At 34.9% G+C, this 26,295-nt stretch overlaps 2 protein-coding genes across 5 annotated transcripts in view; one reads left to right on the top strand and one right to left on the bottom strand.

Annotated features, from left to right (window-relative positions):
• LOC115440443 (transmembrane and coiled-coil domains protein 2) overlaps positions 1–2,304 on the bottom strand; it is a 46,460-nt gene extending 44,156 nt beyond the window's left edge. For all 4 annotated transcript variants that reach the window (XM_037439373.1, XM_037439378.1, XM_037439370.1 and 1 more), the window contains exon 1: positions 2,093–2,304. The gene's annotated coding sequence lies outside the window, so the exon portion shown is untranslated. The remainder of the gene's footprint in view (positions 1–2,092) is intronic.
• Positions 2,305–3,541: 1,237 nt separating this feature from the next.
• Positions 3,542–26,295, top strand: part of LOC115440428 (dual specificity tyrosine-phosphorylation-regulated kinase 2) — a 203,234-nt gene continuing 180,480 nt past the window's right edge. The window contains exon 1 of the mRNA XM_037439755.1: positions 3,542–4,669. Coding sequence (XP_037295652.1) covers positions 3,887–4,669 — 783 coding nt within the window. The 5' untranslated portion in view covers positions 3,542–3,886. The remainder of the gene's footprint in view (positions 4,670–26,295) is intronic.

Here is a 26,295-nt window from a genome sequence, read left to right on the forward strand (position 1 = left end):
AACTGATTCACCCTAAAAGAATGTTGCACTACAATGCAGGTCGCAATTTGTAATGAATTAGCATTTTTATGAGTAAATTATATGCATAATGTATTACACAAGCTTTATACAGGTTTAAATAAAAGTCACTTTATTTACAAGTTATCTTATTTGCTAGCTAACCTTGTTGGGAAATGAATTATCATTGAACTATAGGTTTACTTGTATGATAGTCTGATTATTTATTATATAGCTTACAATTTAATTTAGTCTTTAGTATATTTTATTGCAATGATGAAGAATGTGTCAAAGTGCAGTGGACAGTTCATCAGCTATATAGAAACTTTGATTTTTGATTATAATATACATTTATAGTATTTTTTTTATTTTATCAAATCTATATATTTTTGTATCAATGAACGCATTTACTTAATTTAAATAAAGGAAAAATATTTATTTAATTATAAAGCCTATGATTTAAACTTCAAAGTTTTGAATTTGTTACAATATTATTTTGTCTGACAGTACATAAAAAATATATGACATTGTTTGTTCTAAATAAATATTTACCCAAAATACATAATAATAATTGGTTTTCTAGTAATACAGAATAATTTAACTCAACAAAAAATGGACTTTGAACCCACTTGTATATAAACATAAATAAATAATAAGTGTTCAGTATGTATATCAAGCATAATGGCAGCCTTGAAACTTGTATGGAGCTGAATCACTTAAATTCTCTCACATTTTGTTAACAAACAATTGTTTACAGTTTTAATAACTGTCAGGTCTTTCTCAGTCTTAAATTATAAATGTTATTTAGAAATGACTAAACAATGTATATTTCAAATACTAATTTAAAATGTTTATTAGTATATGGATACACAAATTTAATGAAAAGATTGATTTTTGAAGTATGATTTTTCAGGGGACCAGATTTAATTAATTTAATAATTTTGGTAAATATCTAAGAATAAATTTAATAATTGCAAAATATAGTTGACCTTCAGAATGGGAGCCATCGACATCTTTAAATATAGGTACCACATCAAGATCTATGTCATGTATTATGAAAATGTAACAAAAACAATGTGAAAAACAAAAAGAAATCCCACATTAATATTAAATATGTTTAAAAATGTTGATGTCTGTTGGTTACTAGAGTTATAAATGTACATAATTTACAGTAGCATGTTGAACCTGTTTGTGATAAACATTTAGATTGTTATCAATAAAACTGGCCAAGTGCAGACCATAAAAAAAAATTTCCTCGGTGATAAAGTATGAAATGGTTTTTTTTAGTTATTTTGAGATACTATAATTTCAATAACAACCTATGAATGAGCGAACACAATTACCTTAGTTTAATAACTTAGGTAAATCTACCCTTATCATGTACAAAATTTATTTCATTTCGCCATCAAAAAAGGCAGAAAGCAATATAAAATTAGACTTTTACTAATGAAACAATTATATCAATTTAGCATTGCATGTATGATTGATGAAACAAACACAACTGCTAATGTATGAAGCCCTTGATGTTTTGTCTCAACATGAAGGTCTTATGAATCAGAGCCCCTTTATTCATGCTCAATCATAAAAACTACCTTATGACTCAGACCATCACAAATAAAAAAATAAACAAAGGTTTACGCTATTTTATCTCATTTTAACGCACATAAGCGCACTTATAATACGTTTGATGCACTGGCAGGCGGCCAAACATCATGGAATGATACGCACGCAGCCCGTCAAACAAGGAAGTAGGGTGTTACAATACCCAGGCCATATACACTTAACATCACCTTGAAGGGTTCATGACTGACGTACTAACACCAATACAAAACAGCCCATCACGCATTGTTAATAATCAAAATAATATCGAAATTACAAACCGCTGATAGAAACAAAAAATTAATAACTACACTTCAATCTATTGACGATTCCACTCAAATTTAGAACTTGGCAACCGGCGCAAACTGTATCAAAATATTTGTTAAAAAAAACAACTTGAACGTTGATACTTGGCCACTAAAATTACACAATGAAAATAAAGTAAAAAAAGAAATCGCAGCAAATGATTGTTCAAATATAGAATCCCTTTACTTACGATTTGTTATCACCACTATGTTCTTGTGACATATATTCGTATTTAACACAGTCAGGTCTATTTACAGAGTTGCTGTTAAAATAAACCACCACAATATTATATTTTAGAATACGATTGTAATATAAATGACAGAAAACAACGGAATAGAAAAAAGACGTGTAGATGGTTGGATGGACAAACTATTCTTTGACAGATCACGGCAGATGGCGCAACAGTAACAGAACCATAGAGAATGTGGTATGATGAAAGACCTATTTTGTTACTTTTAATATTATGAAAAGCAAAAGAACATGATTCATGCGGTCAGTGAAAATGTTGTCATTATAAAGTATTGATATGTGACGGCTTCATTGTTGGACATTACCAAAAGTTGCCTCATATTTGAATCAAAAGATTTTAATTATGAGCATTAGATAATAATTTGATTACATACATATTAATTTAATAATGAAAATTCCACTAAAATTATTAACGCTGCATCTCCTCCTCCTCCTCCTCCTTTCTTCCTCTCCTGCTGCATCTCCTCCTAAAGTACACATAATTTTAATATGCAACCTACACTATTGGTCAGAAAATTTGATAAGGAATGATTTTGTAGTTTAAATTTTCAAAAAGATCTATCATTGGTTTTGTACAAAAATTATTTATAATTCCGCATATTCCTGCCTATAATATTTTCTACATATTCTGCCGTCATATTTTAGATGTATTTAAACTTGATAAATAAGTATCTGGATGTTTAGATACTTAAATAAAGCGTTCTTCGCAAAGTCTAAGTTCTTTTAATATTTGATAAATCGGTATCGGAATGTTTAGATAAATAACGCGTTCTTAGCAAAGTCTAAAGTCTTCGGAGATTATTCGGTTGCCTACCAAGCAAAGCCCTACGTGATGTGGGAGTATGACAGTTCTTGAACATTCAGATCGTTGATGGTTGAGACATCTACGTACTACTTCTGTATACCGAAAGGTAGATTATTATGTAGATAGACCTACTTACAAGTTGCATTTGTATTACCTCAAATAGTAGGAACTATTTAAAATAACTATAAATAAAAAATTGACTCATGTGCTAAAGTAAATAGTCCATAGTACCAATATTTATGCGATAGCATATTTAGAATTATTAATTAAAGTAAAATGAAATAACCTCAAATATTATTATCTAAAGTGAGAACCGAAATATTTAATAACTAAGTATTAAATTTGATCATAAATGATTAAATTACATATTAATTACTATTACTCAAATGGTAGTTATGTTTTTGTTTTTAATTAATCTATGTTTCAGTTATAATTTTAAAAATAATATTTTATTTTCATTGTGGAATTCGCAGACATTATTAAGCATTTGGGTCTTTCATAATGATAGTTTGTTAACGTTGGCAATCATTGAGCGACATCTAGCGGAATTATGCGCTGTGCACGAGACGCGTTCCTTCTCACTCGCACTCGTGAAGTCCGCGCGGTCGAACGGTTCAATGACTCTGGCGACCGTTTCTATTTTCTCTCTGGTCGTGTCGTCGGTTCGCTCAGCAAGGAAGGGGGTCTTTGTTTGCGTTTCACGTTCGCGTCGCACGGTATCATCTGCGGTCGCATCGCCGAGACGGAATGTGCCCGCATAAGTGGAAGCGTGGGTCTCGCTCCTCCCGGTCGATGTGAAATGTGGCGTGCCCCAGAGTGGCGCCGTCTTCGAGTGCAAGTGCAGTGAGGTGCAGTGGTGTGTGCGAAGGAACGTGGGTCGGCTCGGCCACGGCGAGCGAAGTGCGCGGAGGTGGCGGTGGCCGCGCGGCCATGACCGGCGACATGCCTCTAGGGAGCGCGCACGCGTTCGGGCGCGCGTTGCTCCGGGACGGGGCGCTGCCGCCGCTGGAGCCCGGCCCGCCAGCGCCGCCCGCGGCCAACGCGCAGCCGCCCGACAAGCGCCCGCCGGCCGCCGCCGCCAGCCCCGAGCAGGTCATGAAGCTCTACATGAACAAACTGACGCCGTACGAGCACCGTGAGATATATGACTATCCTCAAGTGTACTTCATAGGCGCGAACGCGAAGAAGCGACCCGGCCTGGTCGGCTTCCCGAACAATTGCGAGTACGACAACGAGCAGGGCTCCTACATCCACATCCCGCACGACCACATCGCGTACCGGTACGAGGTACTCAAGGTGATCGGCAAGGGCAGCTTCGGCCAGGTGGTCAAAGCGTACGACCACAAGAAGCGCGAAAACGTCGCGCTCAAGATGGTGCGCAACGAGAAGCGCTTCCACCGGCAGGCACAGGAGGAGGTGCGCATCCTGGAGCACTTGCGCGAGCAGGACAAGGACAACACAATGAACGTCATACACATGTTTGACTCGTTCACCTTCCGCAACCACACGTGCATCACCTTCGAGTTACTCTCCATAAATCTTTACGAGCTGATCAAGAAGAACAAGTTCCAGGGCTTTTCTCTGCAGCTGGTGCGCAAGTTCTCTTACAGCCTACTGCAGTGCCTGCACGCGCTCAACAAGAACCGCATCATACACTGCGACATGAAGCCAGAGAACGTGTTGCTCAAGCAGCAGGGACGCTCCGGCATCAAGGTCGGTACCACACTACCAACATCTTCACAATGCTCACTCACACACAAACACAAACAACACGTTGTTATGATGCACTATCGATTATTCTAAACGGCTAGACTCTACTAAATGAAGTCTGAACATGCCATAAAAAAATTTAAGTGGAAATCTTTTAAACTCGTCGAAACTTGATTAATTGCAACGATAAAGTCGGATCGTTGAACTTGTCAGAAGTTAGAAAACTTATTTGTAGAGATGTTGAAAAATAATTAGTTGTCCAAGCACCTGTTCAAATAGTGCTTAAGACGGGTAAAATCGATAAGCGAGCGGTTAGTACATTTTTGGTAAACAGTTTCGATGCGTGCGGGCGATACAGTCCGATTTCGATCAGCTGGCCACACCCGCTCACCCCTCGTCGCCACCCACTTCGTACGCGATACTATTATTATTGTTGCATTTGGATAGTATTGTTTCCATTCGGAGAATTACAGTCTTGCAAAACAAACTTCAGAATGGTTTAACGAGTTAATTGGCATACTAGGAGGACGCAAATAGGCATTAAAGTTAATTCTGATTGAAATAAAGGAAAATTTAAAAATCGAATATGTTAATTCTTTTTTAAATAATTACAACTTGTATATTCCAATTTTCATGACGTGAGTTCATGGACATAAACAAAAGAGGTTTTGTACAGGATTAAAAATTTTAAATGAATGGAATTTATAATTTTATCATTCAGCCCATGCATTATTTTAAGCAGTTCAGTTAGAAAAAATTTGCATATAAATTTTCTGATTTTACGTTCAAAGATTGGAATCCAACCCAATTCGAATATTTTTTCCATCAACTATGAAAAATATAATGGCCATGAAATAAGTATAGGGTTGCCATAATGTATTTATTTTTTTCTAAGAACTTGGAAACAAAAGAACATAATAACGACACAATGAGAATGGAACAGTGGCTCGCGTCCCCGTCCGAACGTTGTGGTTCTATTTTCAAACTTCCCTATACATTCAGCAACTCTGTCTCCCGCCAATCGTCGATGTTATACGAGTTTATTTGCGTCATCCACGTATTTGCGTTGCGAATCTCACGGTTAACGCGGTTCTGATATATGAAACAGATTTGTTGCAATATCGAAACTCTACGAGTGACGCGATCCACTGTCACCTGCTGAGGTCACCTGTTTGAGCTAAAAGCTGTCACAATTATTGACAGTTGGGGTATACTGAACTTGCTTCATGTTGTTTAATTCGAGTTTAATTGAGGTCATCGATTATAATCGATATACAAATTACATTGGTACCTAATTATTTGATTACAAGGTTACTCTTCATTATGTTTAGACTAATGGAATATGTAGAGGTACATTTTTAGTAATTTGTTGCAACTGAATTATAAATTATTTATTTCATCCTAGTCGCACAAACATCAATTAAATTACAGTTAATATTAACCTACTGAGTACCGTAATAATTCGATTTTGTAGACCATTAAGTTACTAATTCTATAATCGATTATAAAGCATATCGCATAGTAGATCATTAGATTATCAAAACGATTCATAATCGCCCACAGCAAGTCCAACCACGCGGGTTTAAGTAGGTCGGTTGATAGATGAGGTTAGATTTGTAGTCAGTCTAGTCCTAGACTTTTTTAACGATATATAACTTAAAAGAGGACTGAAGACTTCAGATGACAGTCGTCGAATTGTACCTTTGTGCCATTTTACTGGTCATATTGACTGTTTTCATCTTGTGTGACGCAAAATCGTGTTTTTTTGGTAACTTTCTTTAATTTGAATGTCGAGTTAAAAGAATTATATTTAAAAATATAAACCTCATAAATGGAACTTTAAAGACAAGTGCAGTCACAATCTTGATGACAAAAACATAGTTTTGTTACAATGAATAATGAATTTCAGAATTGAATGGATCAATTCAGTAGGTTTTCTTTAAATAGTATATTTTTGCATTTTCATCGCAATAATGCGATTTGAATCGAATACTAATTACAAAGTTCGTCTTAAAATTTGTTAACGAAATATGTAGGACCAAGTTAGTCTTCCTGGAAGTCGTAGTTGCACGTTAAAAATCTTTTGCAACATTGTATCCTATTGCTAACTATTTAAAGTCGAAAGACGATACTCCAGTTCTGATTGGCATCGAAGTCCCAATGTCCCAGTAATATTGAAACATCACTGCGACGTCGGCAGCTGTCGACCGTTCACTTTTCCCAGCAAAAAGTTTGGCCTACAAGTTGGAGTGGCCTCGAGTTAATTCGACTCTAACTAAGTATTATTTTAACTGTTCTTTTATGTTTGAGTGTGTTTGAAAATGTTTTGCGGTAAGTAGCAGTACAGTACTTATTTTTATAAAATAAATACGAAAATGTAATTATGTTTATTTTTTGTATTTTTGTTTATTCATTTGTAATATATTTTTCCTCTGTACATCTGTGTTATGGTAATATTTTATAATTAAATATTATTAAACAAGCACTCGTAGCTTTGAAAGCCTCTTGAACTATTTTTATAATTATCCAGTCAAGCAAAGCGAGATATAAACATAAACTCTCAATATTTCGTCATCACCACTAGTGGTTTAATTGCTTTAACCAATTTCCTCCAATAATATAATTATAAAACTTGGTAGCTTAATGGACATCATTTTGGTGCCCGTTATTAAAACCTGCATTAACCGCACACAAATTGATCAACGCGGCTTTGGCTTTAATAAAAAATATATAAAATTTTAACAGTTGTAAAATTGATAAATCCAATTTTGTTTTATTACACGCGACTATTCTCACACTAGTCAGTATTAAAGCAAAATTAAGATATTAAATCGAAAAAACGTAACTAGAGAGCGTAAAGAATCACACTTACAATAAAATACTGATCATAATATTTAGAAGGAAAAATATTTAGTACTTACCTAGCTGTAAATAAGGGTAGTTACATCTTTCACCAATCGACCATATCCTCCCCCCTTCATCTTCTCTTCATATATCACCCTCAATTCTAAGCAAGCTATGGGAATCGGAACATGTGTGTTTGCTCATACGATACCTAGTAGAGATAAGATAAACGCTCCAATGGATAAGTATTATTGAGGTGCACCGGCTCACAGTGCCGTATTGTTATTTAATTAGGCAGATCCGTTGCTTTATAATTTCATGTTTAATTATAATGTCTGAAATTATTTTTATATTTTATAAGAACGAAGATTAAGTTTGTAAATTTGATGGCTATAATTTCTGGCAGTAATGAAGATATGCTGAAAAATCTTTTATTTTTTTATTAAATATAAATCGACACTGTTCGTGAATAATGTAGGCAAAAAAATATTTTGTTGGTGTTTCGTTTAGTACAGGAAAAGACCACACGGACGAATCACAAAGAAAAGCTTGTCGCCAGGAGTCTTGGTCAAATAGATAGTGTAAGGCTTGTTTTCTAATGTAGGATTGCACTACGACATGTCAAAATATATTTTTATAAATAATTTTCATTTATAAGCTGCTCAAGATCCAGGAACTGACAAAATTCAAATCTAATTTTTTACTTACTAAATCAACCTATAAGTGACTATAAACGTTTTATAGGTATAATAAAATAGTTTTACCACAAACCTACGTTTTTATAACCTTGCTGGTGCCCTTTATACGGAATTAGTAAAAACTGTTCAACACGATTTCCAATTTACGTGTTCCGACAATTGTCAAGAATTAATGTTTATCTTTAGTTACGTGAGAACACAAAGGAATCCGTTAAAGGTTCTCTATGGTGATTAGTGAAGACAAAGAAAATATTAATGAGTTTAAATAATCCGTCTAGGTACCAGTGGCGAAGGATGAAATTATTCGACAGGGAACCCGACACATAGATAAGTACTAATGTGCATGAATGCGGTTTGCGAATTGCTCTCATGATAATTAGATTTTACGTAAATTAAGAAAGGGAAGCCGGTAGGACTCGGGATATATGGACCCTTCGCCACTGGTAGGTACTACATTGTCTACGAAATCTACGATGTCAAACAAGCAATGTTCTGAGTTGAATCTAATTGCCGTATTAATAGATGCAACTCAGTTTCGCTCTGAAGGGCGAAATCAGCTGAGACGTTGACAAATTAAAGTCTGCGTTTTAAAAGTCTCGCTATTTAATAAACTTATATCAGCATCTCAAATGATACCATATTATAAAAACCAATAAATAAATAAATTATTATGTCAAACCATATGAGGAATTTTGACGACAGATTTATTTATTGAACGCCGACTCAGTTGAGAACAAGCTCTTAAATGACAACTTAGGTTTATTACTTATTTTATATTACGATAGGCTCACCCCCTATCACATCATGGGACGGAGAAAAGTAGGTTTCCTAGTTGCATGTTTTGTGGGCGTGAAGGCGTGATGTGTGATGTGTTTTAATTATTAATTACTCAGCAATATGATAATTTAGTGAAGAGAGTATTGCAGTTTCACGCAATTGTAGCATCGCTTCTGTGTATGTATATGCGTGACGATCAGGCGTGAGACTTTGCAGTTTTATAATTCTAGGAAAAAAATAGGTGTTCATCTCTTATAGATTATAATGACTCAAAGCAATCTGAAAGTATTTTCTACGAAATTAGAGAAGGACTTAAAACATATGAATCACAAATTTTCTAGTACTTTAATGTCACCTTGAAAAAACAATCAACAAAAGTTCGGAATATTGCGCTCTGACACAAAAACATTTCACTCATCAAATGAATCCTTAATAACGTTAATTAAAATTTTAACAACTACCATACAAGCACAGAGAGCGGTTTGAAATTAAAAACTACCGCTAGATATGTACCAAATGATATTTTAGCGTCCATTCGCGTCCATTTTCATTAAACTTGGGTAATATTTTAATATTTTATGAACATACGAATGGATGTCGAAAAAGCTCTTTTAGTAGTAGTAATAAAAATCCATGATGATTTGTTTTAGTATAATTCCAAGTATAGTTCATAATGTTGCGTTAATGTTTGCCGTCTTTAAAGTAGTGGTACTTTTTCCATGTTATTAGCAGTACCATAGTTGTGACACACACTAGATAAGCAAATAAAATTTGTGTTAGATTTTCACTTCCAGAATTCGCCAGTTTTCCGAGACTAGAATGTATGCCCAATAACGATCCATTCACTCATCACATCACAGGATTTTAATAAGTTCAGCGAACTATTCATGTACTAGTTCACCCATGAAATTATTTGTACCAAAAACTAAGCAACTCAATTTCGTTCGTCTACAGGTTGTTTAATAAATTGAATTTGAAATTCATTGATTATTGAATTAGTTTACATTATGGTTACGATAATAACAAAATTTATTGCGGTTATCTTGTCACACCCACTTTATTTTGATTAGAACCTTAAATTATACGTGTAGGAATTATAATATGTATAACTAAATGATATAATAAACTAAAAAGTAAATTAACATTGAGTACTCCAGTATTAAGGTTTTGAAGTTTAAGATTGACATCAAAATAATATTCAAATAGAAGAAGTTTTAGTAATACTTTTGTCTTTCTACAAGAAAACTAAGTGAGGATAATGCATTATAACTTTTTCGCATTACTTATCATCAATCTGTCTTATTCCGAGACTCCCTCAAGATTCTCTCGCGGCAGTATCGAAGTTTGCATAAGAAATGTTCTTTCTTCGGTATTCTTGTATAATATCAACAAAATTTATGTTAAGTATGACAAATGTGTGTAATTTGGGAGTTTTTATTTATTGGTTCAGTGCGTAGTCTGGTTGTTAAATTCAGGGGCCTGGGTTTGATTTGATGGAAAAATTTTATAGGAGTTAGTTGATTCTCAAAAATATAAGAGTTAACCGAAATTGTTACTTGCACATGATACTAGATGTCATTACATGTAATAGATAGGTGGTAAATTTAGTTGGATTAACACCTCCAGATATACTAGAATATACTTAACTACATAAATCAGAATCTTTTTATACTTTTACGGATGTTTTAATCGCAGTCATTAATTGTTCCGTTCCATTCATTCATGCGTTTTATTTCTCATAATAGATTGGTGTATACAAATTATGCGTGATTCGATATCGCATGATATTATAACGATTTCTTCATGTATTCTTGGAACAATCGTGTAATACTTTTAAGTTCTCTGCTTATTACACAATTAAAATAGTATTTTATATTTGAGTAAAATAACGTAATATCTGCATGTAATGGTGTGTACAAATATAATATCGACCACTGAATGACGTCTCTCGACGATCGTTCAAATTAGGACGGCCTGTATAACTCGATGAACACCGTCCTAAGTGCGATTGGCTGGAATGAGCCATTGTGGCGGGCTTTTCATCACGTCGGTCGCTTAGTCGAATATTAATATTGGAATTCTAATGCGTGGATGGGTATTCTGAAATTGGAAATAGATAGTAATGAACCAAGTTTGAACAGAAATCTTTACTAGTATGCTCAGTTTTATCAGGATGTGTCGAAATTATGGACTAAACGTTGATATATTTATCCTCAAGCGGTAAAAGAAGTATAAGGAAATCATAGGAGACGAATTTCGAATACGAAATTAGATTACTATTATTTTATTGAAAATTACCTTCTGCTGTCTTTAGTCTTTACTCAAGTTATGGCAAGTTACAGGTTCTAAATACTAATTATCGGTTTCTCGCAACACAAAAAATGTTCGTAATAGAACGTTCACGTAATTATTTTTGTTTTTAATTTACCTTGATGTGCTTCTGTCTTATACGCAAAAAGTCCCGCGTTAATTTACTAGCTGTTGATTAGTTCACTGGAGCGTGAACTAATTATAATAATGTACCTACTGTACAAATTATGACTGCTAACACAGTAGTCATTGGGATTTTTTTAAATATTACTCATGTTAAGGCGAATCCGGTTGCAGATCGATGAGCCGTTTGACTTTCTTGATTTGTTATCCTGATTAATTTTGTTAACATAAAGACTCATCATTTAGATTGGCTCCGTGGAGATGAGAAAGGTATCTCGAAAGCTGTGGACTCGGTTCTCGTAACGATACTTAAATGTTAGATCTGTATTATTTTTCTCGTGTCTAGGTCATTCAGGTCTAATGTTCCTAATACATAGAACACAAAATCTGAATGTAGTGTGGGTCCCGACTAATGAGTAACTCGCGAATGTATTTGGATGTGAAAAGCATGATATAAATATGTATGTCGTTTTTTGTACATTGCCAAAAAAGTTTAATATTGACTCTGAGTCTTTTGTTAAGTATTTATTGAGTTGTGATTCATTAAATATTGACTATACAACCGTGACGTGTAAAAATGCAAGATTATATTCAAATATTAAAACGAATGTTTGTATAACTTGTATTTGCCTAGTTTTTTGCGATTATAAGGTTTGTTTTACTTCCCAAGTAATTATGAATGAGTATGCTCTATGAATTATGTCCAGAAGTTTTAGGAGGAGACCTATCAAATCCCATTCAAAACTTTTCTTTCATTAAATTTAGCATCACACCCACAGTTCCTCCATTGTATTATTGCTGGAAGTGTTGATCACTTTCCATCACATAACTGTATGTTTGCTATAAAATACAAGCGTGTTAGTACACGTAGTCGTATGAAAGTATTTAAACGATTAAAAGGTATTGTTATTCCAGTCCATGGCTACCGCAAGCAAACATAACGCCCCACAATGAAATGTACAAACGCCGGGAATAAAATACTCCTTTTATATCACAAATCCCCGGAATATTCCGGTCGTCTTTTTTTTATTTCGGCCCACAGCGGCCTTTTTGTTGCCCACGGCCGTCAGTGCGGTTGCGAATTTTCCACCCCGTTTAGTTTGTCTCGATGTTAGCTGTGATCGGTGCTATTCCTGACGTACCGTTTCGTCGTTGCAGTTCTGTGGTCGGTTCGCAGTGTTGCCAGGAATTATGCTCTCGAAAAGATGCGTTGTGCTAGTGCTGAGCGGTGTTACAATAATAATTCTGCTCTTCCATATAAATAAATCATAGGCGTAATAATAAAAAGATCTGGTGGTATAAAAGGCTATTTACGCACGTGATGGTCGGCTAATTGCAGGCGTCAAATGTGATACGAAGGCGACTGAGACGCTCAAGGGTGAAGGTATCCATTTTTTCGTGCTGTATTTTTATTCTAGTCCAGTTTTAAAATCGAACCTGGCCACACTATCCGTCACGCGACTTTTGAAATATCGAAACTAATCCTTCGGGCGTTCGGCTCGGGTTTAGCCGAAGCGGGTCGAGGTGCGTTTTAAATTCAATTCGTAGACAATGCTCGTCGGAACGGCCGCGGATCACGAATGTTTTAGTTTCTGATTTATGTTTTGTCACTGGATCACGTCGCGCGCCGCTCGTTTGAACGCCGAAGGTTGCGGGCAACTTGATCTTTTGTTTAAATTTTATGTTTAATACGACGGTTTGTTTGATGTTTGACTAAGTTTATTAATTTGACTGTAGTTTAACTACAATTATGAATCAAAATAGAATTGTTAACCAGTATAGCAGGTAGTCAGTTGTGTCATTATAGTAAAAAACAATTGCCAAAGGTTATAGCAGTAGGCTAGGACGTGTTCAGTAATTTATGAAACATGAAAAGAAAACAATAGTAGCCAAATAAAAAAAAATGAAAACAAATGTTCGAATTGATAAGTCTTATTTATTTAAATGAAAGCTAATAACAATAATAACGACAGCAATTTTCAATGAATGATTTTAAATACCACGTGGTCTTTATTCCATATCAATCTGTACGCTACAAACAAGACATTTAAAACAAGCATCACAGTAACTTTATCAACAAACGTATTCGGTTAGCAACAACAAATATTTCCATTACGCGAACAAAAGCCGTAAATCGGGATGTGTCCTACACCTGTGCCGGCAGGTATATAAATAAAACCAGCTCAAGTGGAGCAGGTTTGCGTCCCGTGGGGGTATTTTAAACCGATCCCGACAACGGGAATAAAAATACTTAATACGCCCCATTATGAACCGGTTAGTCTTGTTTCTGTATTGAATTGACAATAGTTTACTCTTGTTGACTAGTTTGGCCAAAATATATTAGTTCTAAAAGTTATAAGTTTCATGTTACATAAGCTTTTATTTTAAATTAGCTTTTGTTCGCGGCTCCTTTTGCTTCGGAATGCTTGTTCCGGAATAAAATGTAGCCCTTAGCACACAGGAGTTATGTTACTATGTAGCTTCTTATTAGTAAAAAAACTTCAAAATCGGTTTCCTGAGATTAGCGCGATCAAACAAACATTCTTTAGCTTTATATGTTAGTATAGATAGATGTTATATTATTGCGAAATTCTATACCTTTAACTGTTTTGAAAAGAGCAACACCAGAGTTTCTTGCCCGTTCTCCTCTGGCGAGAGCTGCTTTCCGAACTAGTTGTGGAGTTAATATTGACGGAATCTAAATAATGTATAACATTTTACGGGTTCAAATAAATTATTTGTTTCATTTCAAAGGCATATTCATAATACGATTACCTGAAAATTAAATGAATAGCTTTTAACACCATCTTTAAACATAGACCGGGTATTTTAATTCCAGTGTTTTTTAGTAGCCATCTTAGTACATATAATAATAAATATATTGATTGAGTTCAATAACAAGTTATGTTAATCTGGACACAGAAGGAAATTAGCATTTTCTGACTTTCAGTATAATTTAACGCGGAAACAAATATCGTCTTTATTAATGTATAAGTCATACAATATATTGTTATTCCTTGTCATATATTTGTAACATAATAGGAAAGGAAAATAACATATTACCTTATTATTTCTCCGATAGTATTTGTTTTAGGTAACGCAACTACGTAACTACGAGTTTCGGAAGATTATTATTTCTGTTAAAGAATTATAACGCAGTCGTGACAGTTTTCCTTTGGATCGGGCACAAACAAACAAATAAAATTAACATCATAATATCCTGTGGAAATTGTGAGTTTTTGCTTTTATACTCTCAAGGATAAAACTAAACGCTTTCAACCTTGGACCTCTGCAGCATTTTTAATAACGAAGCAGGTTTTGCAGACTAGAACATTACTTGTTTATGACTGTCTGGTTTAATAATAAGTTGATTCAACCTAACAGTTTTATACGGACGTGTTTAAATTTTTATGTTATTTAGCGCTTCTTTTATTTTAGTAAATGCTGCTCGTTAAGAATAGTATACTTCGACCGAATACCTAACGCCACTTAGTATTAGGTGCAGTGGAGTCACTTCGAATAAAAAGGTACATTACTGATGTTATATATTAACTGGTAAAATTCTATATAATCTTTTTTATTCAAACATTTTTCAGGCGTACACTATAGTCAATACATATCTTCATTACACTACGTAGTCGCTATGAATCTGTATCATTATATATAATACAATTGTAGCACACCAATAGATATTATAGTGAACAAAAACTAATATGAGGCCGTCTTTATTAGAGCCACAGAAGCCAAAACCGTTTTTAGATATTTTGTCTGTCTGTCTATATTTGTTCATGAAATGAATGCAATTTTTATTATTAGAGGTCTAACTTAAAATATAGGCTTAATTTCATTGCAGGAAAATATAAAGGGGACTTTTATCGTGGATATACTTTTTTACACGGGCGCGAGCAAATTAGTCCACAATAAATTTCTAATTAACCTAGGAAAAGACAAGCTATTATTGGAAGACGCGTTACCTCGAGACATGAATGTGTCACTCTTTATTGCCAAGCAGCGACTGAAGCCAAGGTCTGACTAGACGTCCCTTAACTAGCTGTCAAATACTGGCTAGAAAGGTAAAATTGCTCGCCAACATGTCATAAAGCTATAAGGAAATTGTTTTTAAAACATAAGTACGTTTCCCCTTTCAGAGATAGAAAGAGATGTCATACACCACATATTTCGTCGTCTATTTAGATATATCAGGCACAATTGTAGACTCCAAAGAGAAAAAGCCCGATATCACATTACCCGGCTCAAGAGTCGAACCCGACCAGCACCACCGTCGTACCGTGTACACAATACAACTACGCCACCAATATCAAGCCAATAAGTTATTTAAGGTCCTAAAAATAGTCCATAACAATAGACTTAGACAGCTATCGTCATACCGAATCGATACTCTTCTATTACACCGACCTTCAGTGGTGCAATTTGCTAGAGAATGTTCAGTAATTACGTTTGGTAACAATTTGTGTCACTGTGGAATCAGGTGGTTCATTCCGGTGCACTGTTTGTTTTATTATCTAGAACACGTTTTTATATTTGTCTTTTTACAGTGTAGATTAGTATAGTAAATAGGTGATTTTTAATATAAATCTCTACACTATAAATCGCGTATATTTCACACATATTAACGTTCTTCAACTTGATCGAACTAGTAAGTCTGGTTAGCAGACTCGATTCCCCTCGTTACAGCGCTATCTTTGTCCGTCGTTGAGGTGTCAATTGTGCCTTTGATGTCCCCAGTGAAGCCAGACAACCGATTGACAAGTTAGTCGTTGTACTCGACTCGTGTAAACACACAGACTAATGACTAAACCGTCTGATTGTGATTCCAAGGGCTCGCTGGCATCGTGTAAACACGCATCTGTTTAAATTTTAATGAGCTAGTTCGCGCATTGATCGTTCGTGCGGATTTTGTTAAAATGTTTGCTTTTAATAGTGCCACCCACAGTGTCAGATTGTGGGAATTTGATGGTATTGAGTGTGTAAAGCTGGCCAACTTGCACGCAACTTGTGACTGTCTTAAATGAAAAATAAATTACATTTTACGCTAAATGAGTATTCTGTGTAGGGTTTTAAGGAAGTGCGTTTCGGCTTAATGTTAGTCACTAAATACTTTATTGGTGCTGTCATGTTTAGTACCATAAATAAAACATGGTTTTCCTTTCAGGCTTATTACTTATTTATGTGTAATTCAGTAATGTGGTAAATAAGCAATTTTATGTTTGAATAATAATTTTGATTATATGTAAAGACTATTAAATGCATTAGAATATACGCAGTAAAATTGTATAAATATAATTCCATCTGGCATTGATATAATAATAATGTAGATAATGTATGAACTTTAGCCGTTAGAAATATCGCTTGCTTCCTAAATAAATCAAAGATTAATTGTGTACTCGTCACGAATGCTTGGCATTAACCCTTTTAAGGGCGAGCAAAATGAGTAACAAATTATGCAGGACACAAAGCCTCACAAAGGATATTATAAAAGTATTAAGTTATTAACGTTTGTATTAACACTAAGAGCTGTGTAATAACAATGGTTATTCAATTAGGGCTGTCGCATGTCTCCGAATGAAATGTTTTGCAGGACTCCGCAGCGTACCGGCCTGTTTCTTTGTGGCAATTACGTAAAAAATATTTTATATTGTTTTGCCTGCAGGTGGAATTATAAAATTATAAATCATAATGATTTCAATTCTCTATAGGATAAAATCTATTTATGCTGCAAAGCAGCAGGGTGTAGTCATTGTTGTGTTCCGGTTTGAAGGACATTGTAGCAAGTGAACTACTGGACATAATGGGACTTAACATCTCATGTCTCTTTTGATGGCGAGCGCAATGGAATACCACACAATACTTTGTAATTCAAGGTGTTAGACTGTTTATGGGCGGTCGTATCGCTTACTATCAGGCGAACGGAAAGCTCGTCTCGTCATACAAAGCAAAAAAAAAAACGTTGCCCGATGGTGTGACAGATTGATCATTAACGAGATTGGTAATGTGTGAGAAAAGATATAATTTCTTAGTTGTTCATTTTCTAAAGAAAACCTTATGCATCTTGTGCCAACCATATATTTAAAGTACACGGAAACGTTAGGTGAAGGCACTCTTGTTGAATATGCCTTAAAAGCTCCTTGTTTACTATGTATCGTATAATTCGCACTTGATCACGACACTGCCAGATATGGCAGTTGTTAGTATGGTTCATGGCGAATGATTGCGAACATTTGCTTATAGATTAGAATAGATGGATACGCAGGATTATAGCCTTTATTATATTATATTTAGAATGATCTATTGTTTTGTTACTGACTTATTTAATGAACACGAAATAATTGTTGAAATTTACAAAATTACCGCGTCAATGTTGCGGTATATTTGGTTGATTAAAATATATCAATTACAATTTAGAATCGAAGAGTGATTGAAATGATGAATTCATGTTACAGAACAAAAATATTACAAAACCTTTGTGTTACCAATGATAGATTCTACCCCAAGCGTGCATTTTAAAATCATTTCACTCGGCAGCTACTTGAAAACGTTTTTTACTTCAATAAAAAGTAAAGTGAAGGTTTATTGTCTCAGAGCGTAGCGTATAGAGCGCGGAGAGCACGCAATTGGGCCCGAGGCGAGTCGAGAGATCTTCACTCGGAGCCTTTGAAACTTTGTCCTACACTGGCGGGACTCTCGGCTGAATGGCCTTCACGGCAAACGTTCTTTAGTTTTTTAATTTATAACGTAGCTTTTTTTCAAGTGTTTAGTGCAGTTTTAGAAGTGCATTATAGTCTAGTAGGAAATGGACTGCTAAAACGACGGTCCGCGGGTTCAAAACACGGCATACATCTCTGACATTTTTAAATTATGTATGTATTGTTTATCAACTTTCGTTGCTTTAAAACGTAATGAAACCTACACACCTAAGAAATCAACATTAGAATTTCGAAGGTATGTCATGTCGTCCAATCTATATACCTATATAAACCCTCTTATTAGTAGAGGAAGCGCGTGCCCAACAGTGGGCACGTAAAATAATACAGGGCTGAAAATATATGATAATAGTGCAGGTTTTGGTTAATAGATATCCTGAAAATGCAGCTTGAGAGATTTATTTATTGAGTTTTCCATCAGACACAACAATAAACATAACCTAAATTTATAACTTATCAATCATAATGCTATACTGAAAATCCAAAAAATTTATCAATTCTGTTTGGATCTATATTAGGAACAAATGAAAGTACTTGAACGGATGACGTTTTTTGATTATATAATTCAATATACGTCATTAGATAAAGTTCTACATAACGTATTGTTTTGCGGAAATAGCTGTATTAGCGTGTTTGTTTTGTCTATTCGCGTACATTATCACCTACTGTATTCCATTATGGCTTTGTTTCTTAGTAGATCATCACTGTCGTGTAAGAGCAATAAAAGAACACTAAAGGAACATTCAATGGCAGAACAAAGCGGTTACTTGTGTAAAGTACGTCATATTTCAAAATCTTCCTCTATTCTTCGTATTGTTTTCTAAATCATCATTTTATATATTGTGTCCGTAGATATAAGTAGATTCGTAACAATTATTTTTTGTTTTTTTTTTCTGTATAATAATAGACGGTAAGCCTATCGTGCGTAGTCCGCCCCGTGACAATGAGAACTGCAGTCTTCGAAATGTCGGAAGTAACAATTTATCAAAAATCTGTAGTTTTTATTTCAATGTTCAATGAAATCCTCCACAAAAGTTGGCTGCCTCATCAGTTTCATTGCCCGATCACGATACTCAAAACCGTCTATACACACCAACTAATAACGTTATTCTAAATATTTACAAATTAAATTCACACTTTTCCACAGCTGCAACGCTGGTTAATAAAAATAAATTATGTAAACATGAAGTGCATGCGCTCCTCAATCGGTAGTGCATTGTAGTCCAAACAATTGCTGTAATCAATGCTTAACACGTGGTCTGTTTCGCTTACGGGGCTCGAACGGCCCAGGACCGGGAAATTTTCAATATTCACAAAATTTTATGGTTATGTCGCCTATTATGGAAATTGTGCTGGTATGGGTAATGGAAGTTGGGTATCGTATAAGAAATTATTTTATAATGTTTGTAGTGGTTGTTTTTGAACGGGCTGAAGTTGGTTACGAGTGGAAGCTTTGTTGAATTAATGATGAGAGAAAACTCACTATGGACTAGACTAAAAAAAAACTACGACTTAGACTGCCGATAACTAGCATTATATACTAAATTTAAAAATGTTTAGAAAACACAATATTCTAAAACTACTTAAAGAGTTGCATTTTAAAATCAAGGACGCTCCATTGCGGTGTTAACGACATTCCCCAATAATCTATGAATAGGACCGTACCACTTTGCATCAGTCAACTGTGACCCAATTACTGGGCGCACGGTTGTTGCCGTGTGCCCGTGACGTATTTAGAACAGCCTCACCCGTGCAAGACGGGATAATGCGACCATTGGCTTTAATGGAAATTAAAAATGGAACGTTTTTACCCAGGTATAAACTGTGAAAGTTGTTTAAAAAAAATGTCTGTGTTGTAATAATTTCAGTACATGTTTTAAAAATAGAATATAACTTTTTTTTATAGATATAAGGTTATAGTCTCTAAGTATACAACCAAACATTTTTAATACTGGCCGCTATATTTACAAAAAATAAAAATTACAAAACATTAACAAACTCCTTATTGGGCAAAATAAATATATTAAGTGTTCCATGAAAACGCAAGTAAATATTTTGCTCCAAAGGTTTTCCTCTTATTGACTCTCGCTCAAAAGTATTCTGTTACACCGACTATTTTATATTAATGTCATTGTGGCCGGCTTAAGTTTCTACAAACAATGTACGTTAGCTTCGGTGCAAGTTGGGAACTTAATGTATGCACATATTTGCAAAATATCTTTGCATTTGAGCGCCCTTGAGCGAAGCATTGTTTAAGCTGCAACCTTGTTGGAATCGATTGGAAATTTAAATAACGCCTTCATGCAGAAATTTTGTTTACGTCAAATCTTTAATGTCCAACACGTTCAGCAAATATGCATCCAGCCTTCCATGTAAAAGTTATTTATTTTATTTTAAATTTATGATTGTCTATTCATAGGTCAGCGCATATCTACATGATAATACAAATAAATCTATACAGTGAAATTATTTATTGCAAACCATTAATAACACAAAAAGAACTTCAGTCTACAATAAACATGGGGGGTCTTGTTGATAAAAGTGATTTCTTTTAGATACTTACAATAATTTATAGCTCTTAGGAATACTATACATCCAAATAAACAAAATTATTTTCAGGATAAGATCATTAATTCTAGAAATAACCGCGCTTAAACAAAAAAACATTTAAACTTTTAACAATAGTATAGTTGTACATTGCACGTCCATCGCTTTGAAATTAGTCTATTCCTATCGTAATCTAACACATGTTTCAATGGTATTTCCGTTCACAGCAACCTGTACTCTGTATATAATACAGTAGCATTTTTCTTTGGCTAAAATTAGCCTTAGCATCCAGTCTGAATATTTAATATCTAATCTGTCCGATACGGTTTGTTGGTTTACCTGACTGCAGAATTCAAGGACTAAGGAGTCAAGGATGCATAAAATCTAAGTCGGCTAATAATATTGAATAGTGTAAATATACTTGATAAAATCTATTTAGGACAGCTGTTTGTGTATTTCGTCGGAATTTAATGCAAAATGTGAGTATAAGATGCCCTCTGTGAACCATATGTTAAGAACAGACTGACAGAACTATTTATAAAATAGGTCAGAAACCATGCCTTATGATGCCAAATAGACTGTTGACTACAATTCAGCCTCGTGTTTATATCATTAATATATCATGTAATTGGTTACCAAGGTATTAGGACTTTGAAGTCAGAAGTGATGAAGAGATGCTTTGAAATCGGTTTCTAGGCCAAGTATTCAAATTATTCCTAATAATATTTCTATGCAAATAGCACACGAGTTCTTTGAATTCGAAATTTGTGGATATTAGATACAATTATATAACACAAATTAACAGCATGGCGTAGAAATAGAGTATTTAAATAAAAAATCTTACTTCCCCCACATAAATAAAGTATTAAAAACACTCGGCTTAGTTCAAACAGGTCTAAGACCCAATTAGCAGTTCTAATCTGATAATAAGGCTCATTCTCCACGAAACCAAAAAAAAAAAAAAAAAAGTTCTAATCTGATAATACACCGCCGGCCGCTTATCGCTTGCACCGCGCCCCACACAACAGTCATCAATGTTTTGCGTAAGATGGCAAAATCGATAACTGTCTCGGCCGTGTGACCTAATTTTATCTCGTCGAGTGTCGAGTAAAGGACTCGGCATTGGCAATTGGCATCGTAACGGAATGGGGCTTGGAGGAGTTTTTTTTTTTTTATTTTTGCCTGTGGTTCTGTAGTGTGTTGCTTATGTGTGGGTAGGTCCTCGGTTAGGTTCCAAGGTTATTATTTCCAAGGAAAGGTTATATTAGGGAAGGTTGATGTCAGACAGAAAGTCAATCATGAAATCATATGCCAAAACCTGCGACATGCGTATTTAAATATGTGGTGCACCGAAACTAAATTCGACTAGCGAAGTGATAAACTTGTTATTTTTATATTTAATTTGCAAAATAAGCTAAGGTTTGTGATGATGACCACGCACGGTCTTAGACAGTAGCAACATCACAACTTAGAATTATAAAATGCACTATAACACTGCATTGCGCTAGTCACCTTGAAGCAAAATTAGTCTCATAATGCATAGTAATTAGAAGTTATCAGATTACGTCCGCTGCGTGATGTCGAAATGTAAAAATAAAATGCCATATATTTTTTTAATAATAATATATGTATCGCAATGAGTACATTATATATAAATCTCGTAAACTTGAAAATTGTCTTCACTCTCATATTTTGTGTGTAAACTGTTTACCTCGTGTATTTTATGTTAAAAATATGTGATTTTTATTTTTCTTAATAAAATTATAGATCATTCCAATCAATGTAATCTAGGCATAGAAGCTTATATAATACAACATAATTATGATTGACAGTATCTACGTGGTTATATATTTCCGCATAAACAATGCTAAAACATGTTAACATCATTCGTAGTTTACAGATAAAAAAACTGATATACTTCAACGCGGTTACGTAGCCAGTTATAACTCCACTATTTATTTTTATTATCAATACGTTTCACATAGTTACTTATATTGTTGCGAATATGTTATTTATTTCCTGTAACATTGTAGCTTAACGTTTAGATTCAATCAAAGCACTCAGACTGTAGAGAAACTGATCAACCAAAAATGTTTGTGGACAAGTTTTTTTTTTGTTTTTGCTTTGAATGTCAAGTCGAGCTTGTCGTTCGCCTAATGGTAAGTGATACGACCCCCCATAAATAGTAAAAACACCATCCAGCACCTTGAATTACAAAGTATTGTTTGGTATTCCACTGCGCTCGCCATCCTGAGACATGAGATGTTAAGTCTTATTATGTCCAGTAGTTACATTGGCTATAATGTCCTTCAAACCAGAACACAACATTGTCTACACACTGCTGCTTGGCCTCAGAAATAGACATTGGGGCAGAAGTTGCTGTAACCTTAATTTTATCATGTTATAACTATCTCATTGAATATATCAAACCACCCGCGTCAAAGTTCGGATACCCGTCCAATATAGTTGATCCTCGCGTCTTCATTAGCCGGCTTTTTGTCAAGTTATTTGCGCTCTGGATGTAATCCACGACCTCCTTTCGCGAAGGTTTAATTAAGCCGCCAAATGGGCCGAAGTTAATAATTTTAGACAAGACATATCACGCTTAATTAGGTGCGATTCTTGTTTACCAAGAATTTAATTAGCCGTCTGTCAATAGTTTAACCTAGATGTAGGTATGTTACATGATTGCTCTATATTCGCGGAGGCCTCTTGTTTTATAATTTTGGTTATTCGTAGCTCACATTATATCAATTGAGTATTGAACATATTTGAAAAATTAAAATTATTAAAAATTCATATTTCAATGTTTTAATAATTCTACAATGATTTCAAGCATTGTCTTTGAGCATTAAATAATACGAAAGCTGAATATGTGTTTAATGATTATTTTCTCCCGACGTTTCGAAGACTTTGCAGCCTTTATGGTCACGGGGGAGACTGTAATAATAATATAAAAACCGCGAAAAAATCCGTTAAATACTTTTATTTTCAATGAATATGTGTTATTAAAATAGTTTATTCAAGAATATAGTTCAGCACAGTGATTGATGCAACCACCCACGCGGTTACCCGGCCCCCTGTCTAACAAGCACGCCGTTTCTCAATAGCTCTATTGCGGAATAGCCTTGTTACCAGGTCTCAGATATATTCAGATACGGTCAAGAATGCAAATTCAGCTCATTAATTAACTAAACGAGTTCAGTTTGCATCGATATTTCTAAATTAACAACCCTCGGTGGAGTTTAGCAAGGCATTAGTAGACAAGCCGACGTTTATGTTCATATTAAAATTGTGTTGACGGTTATTGGTTGTAATTAATTTATCGTAATGTGGAAATGAATGGAAAGTACTGAATTATGGTATTATAAGTTTGGTCTGTTTTTTATTTATATCCATAGTATGATGACTGGTGATCCGCCTAATGGTAGGCACAGTACGTTCCTAATATCTAACAAGGATGGATAGAATTGATCGATAATTTTTATATCATAAAATCAGAATGTTGTCTGGCACAGAACAATATATTACAGATTAGCATAGTTGTTTTTGTCATCTCTCTATGAACTTTGACTCGGCCAATCTCTGTTACATAAACCTGACGTAGATGATAACACCTAGAAAATATATTCAGCAAGCAATAATATTTTGTGTCTCTCTTCCTAATAACTGTTGATGAAATCCTTCGGTAGTGTAAAACCGTTCAGAAATTGATGGCGTCGGCCATTACGCAGTTGCACTTGACAAATTCTAGTGGGCCGCGGCCACGTACGATAATTATACGTGTCGACTTTCCATTACAAAGCCCGTTGAAGCATGAGATATGTTGTGTGGAAATTGCCGGTAATGTATCGATCAGGGTTGAATTAAAGTAAATACACAAATTAATTTGCTATGTGCCATAAGCCATTGTTGCATCTGAGTATTACAATTACGATTTGGTTGCATTGATTCTCTTTTCTTTAATAATTTATTTCGACGTGAAAATGCCAGTATTTTCATTCTTTAATACTTTTACCTTCTCTCCATACGATACCTGAACCGTTAAAATGACTAAGTATTAAAATAAAATATTATTAGCAACATTTCCGACAGATGGAGATGATACAGTGAAAGTTCGGCGTTCACTCGATTAGCGATCTATCTGTGAATCTCGTCTCGTTAGCAAGGATCATGACTTACGATTTTCTCGTGTTACCTAACTCCTTTCGAATTCCACGGATGGTTTAGTTATATCGATTCCACTTCATCAGGATCATAAACTTTTGATTAAAGATTGCTTGTTGTGCGGCTGTTTGGAGTTAGAAGTTGTTTTACGTTCGAAGTGCACATTCTATCTGTAACTGGTTGAATCGTTAGATCTTTAATTAAGCCATGATTTCAGTATAGTTAGAAAGTGAGTTCTTTAATGCACAGCAAACAATTACTATCTGGAATTCGATTGAAATTTGTACTTTTATGTGATATTTCTTTTGGGCATGACGTTTGACAAATATTGTGTTAATCCAGTTTGAAGAACTTTCTTTATTCTCAGAGTGATTGCTAAGCATTAGGTATATTTTAAGTGAATTTGTATTTGAGAATGCTAAGTTCAATCCCATACTATGTGCAACTTAATAATTAATAATTTGGATGCTATTACTATGGTTTACGTGCGGTCATTACCATGTGACTGAGTCATTATTAAAAATAAAAAGTTATAAAATAAACTATCTAAATAGCTTCTGGTAACCCACAACATTTTTTTAAAAACCTATAGTCTGGATCATGGGGCTGCAAAAGTACTCGCTGACAAAGCTAAAGTGCCGACCCCCGTAAATTCTACGCACAATGAGGCTGCCCGCATCGCACACATGCTCTCTTTTTATACACTTTGAGACGACCCGCCATGCCATGCTGTACGCAATGGATTATCAAGTGTTAAGGCTTATCCATACCGAGCGTGGCGATTTATAAATATCGAACATATGGCACGTTCACACGTTTGTCCTTGTATTACTGCTCTTGACATGCTTGTAACTTAGAGTGAATAATCCCTAGTTATCCCTGTATATAATCGGTTTCCGTAAAGATTATATCCCGTAAAGTTCGTATTTAGCTTTACGGGAACCGATTATTACCTTTCTCAATAAAAACTGATGTGAATTGTCAGATATGTTGTCTCCATTCATAGAGTCTCCGAGACTCGAAGAAACACCCGTCTCTGTTTCAATTCCACCTTCGTAGGATCGACAGCGTAATAACTTGTCTAACTGATGTCATTTTTCGGAAGGCGATTCATCATCAGGTAATTTATATTTTATAATTCTTTCGCCTACCTAAGGACCCTATTATAAAACCCATCTACTCTGTTATAAAAAAATACGAAGCGACACTTGCGATGCTCGATGTGCACTAACCTCGCAGCAGAGCACAGACGGTCGCGGGACCCAACTAGGTCACAATGTGACGGGAGCGCGGTCTCGCCGATCGATTTCAGCCACGCAATGAGATACTGTATCGGGTTGTTGCACTCCACGGGGTTTCCGACTTTTTGTATGGGGAATGGGTAAAAGTGGTAACGTTGTATGTTGAAGTCGTGGGAAGGGGAATGAGGAGAGGACTGAGG

The sequence above is a fragment of the Manduca sexta genome, chromosome 3 (assembly GCF_014839805.1).
Source record: "Manduca sexta isolate Smith_Timp_Sample1 chromosome 3, JHU_Msex_v1.0, whole genome shotgun sequence".
Taxonomy (NCBI): Eukaryota; Metazoa; Arthropoda; class Insecta; order Lepidoptera; family Sphingidae; genus Manduca; species Manduca sexta.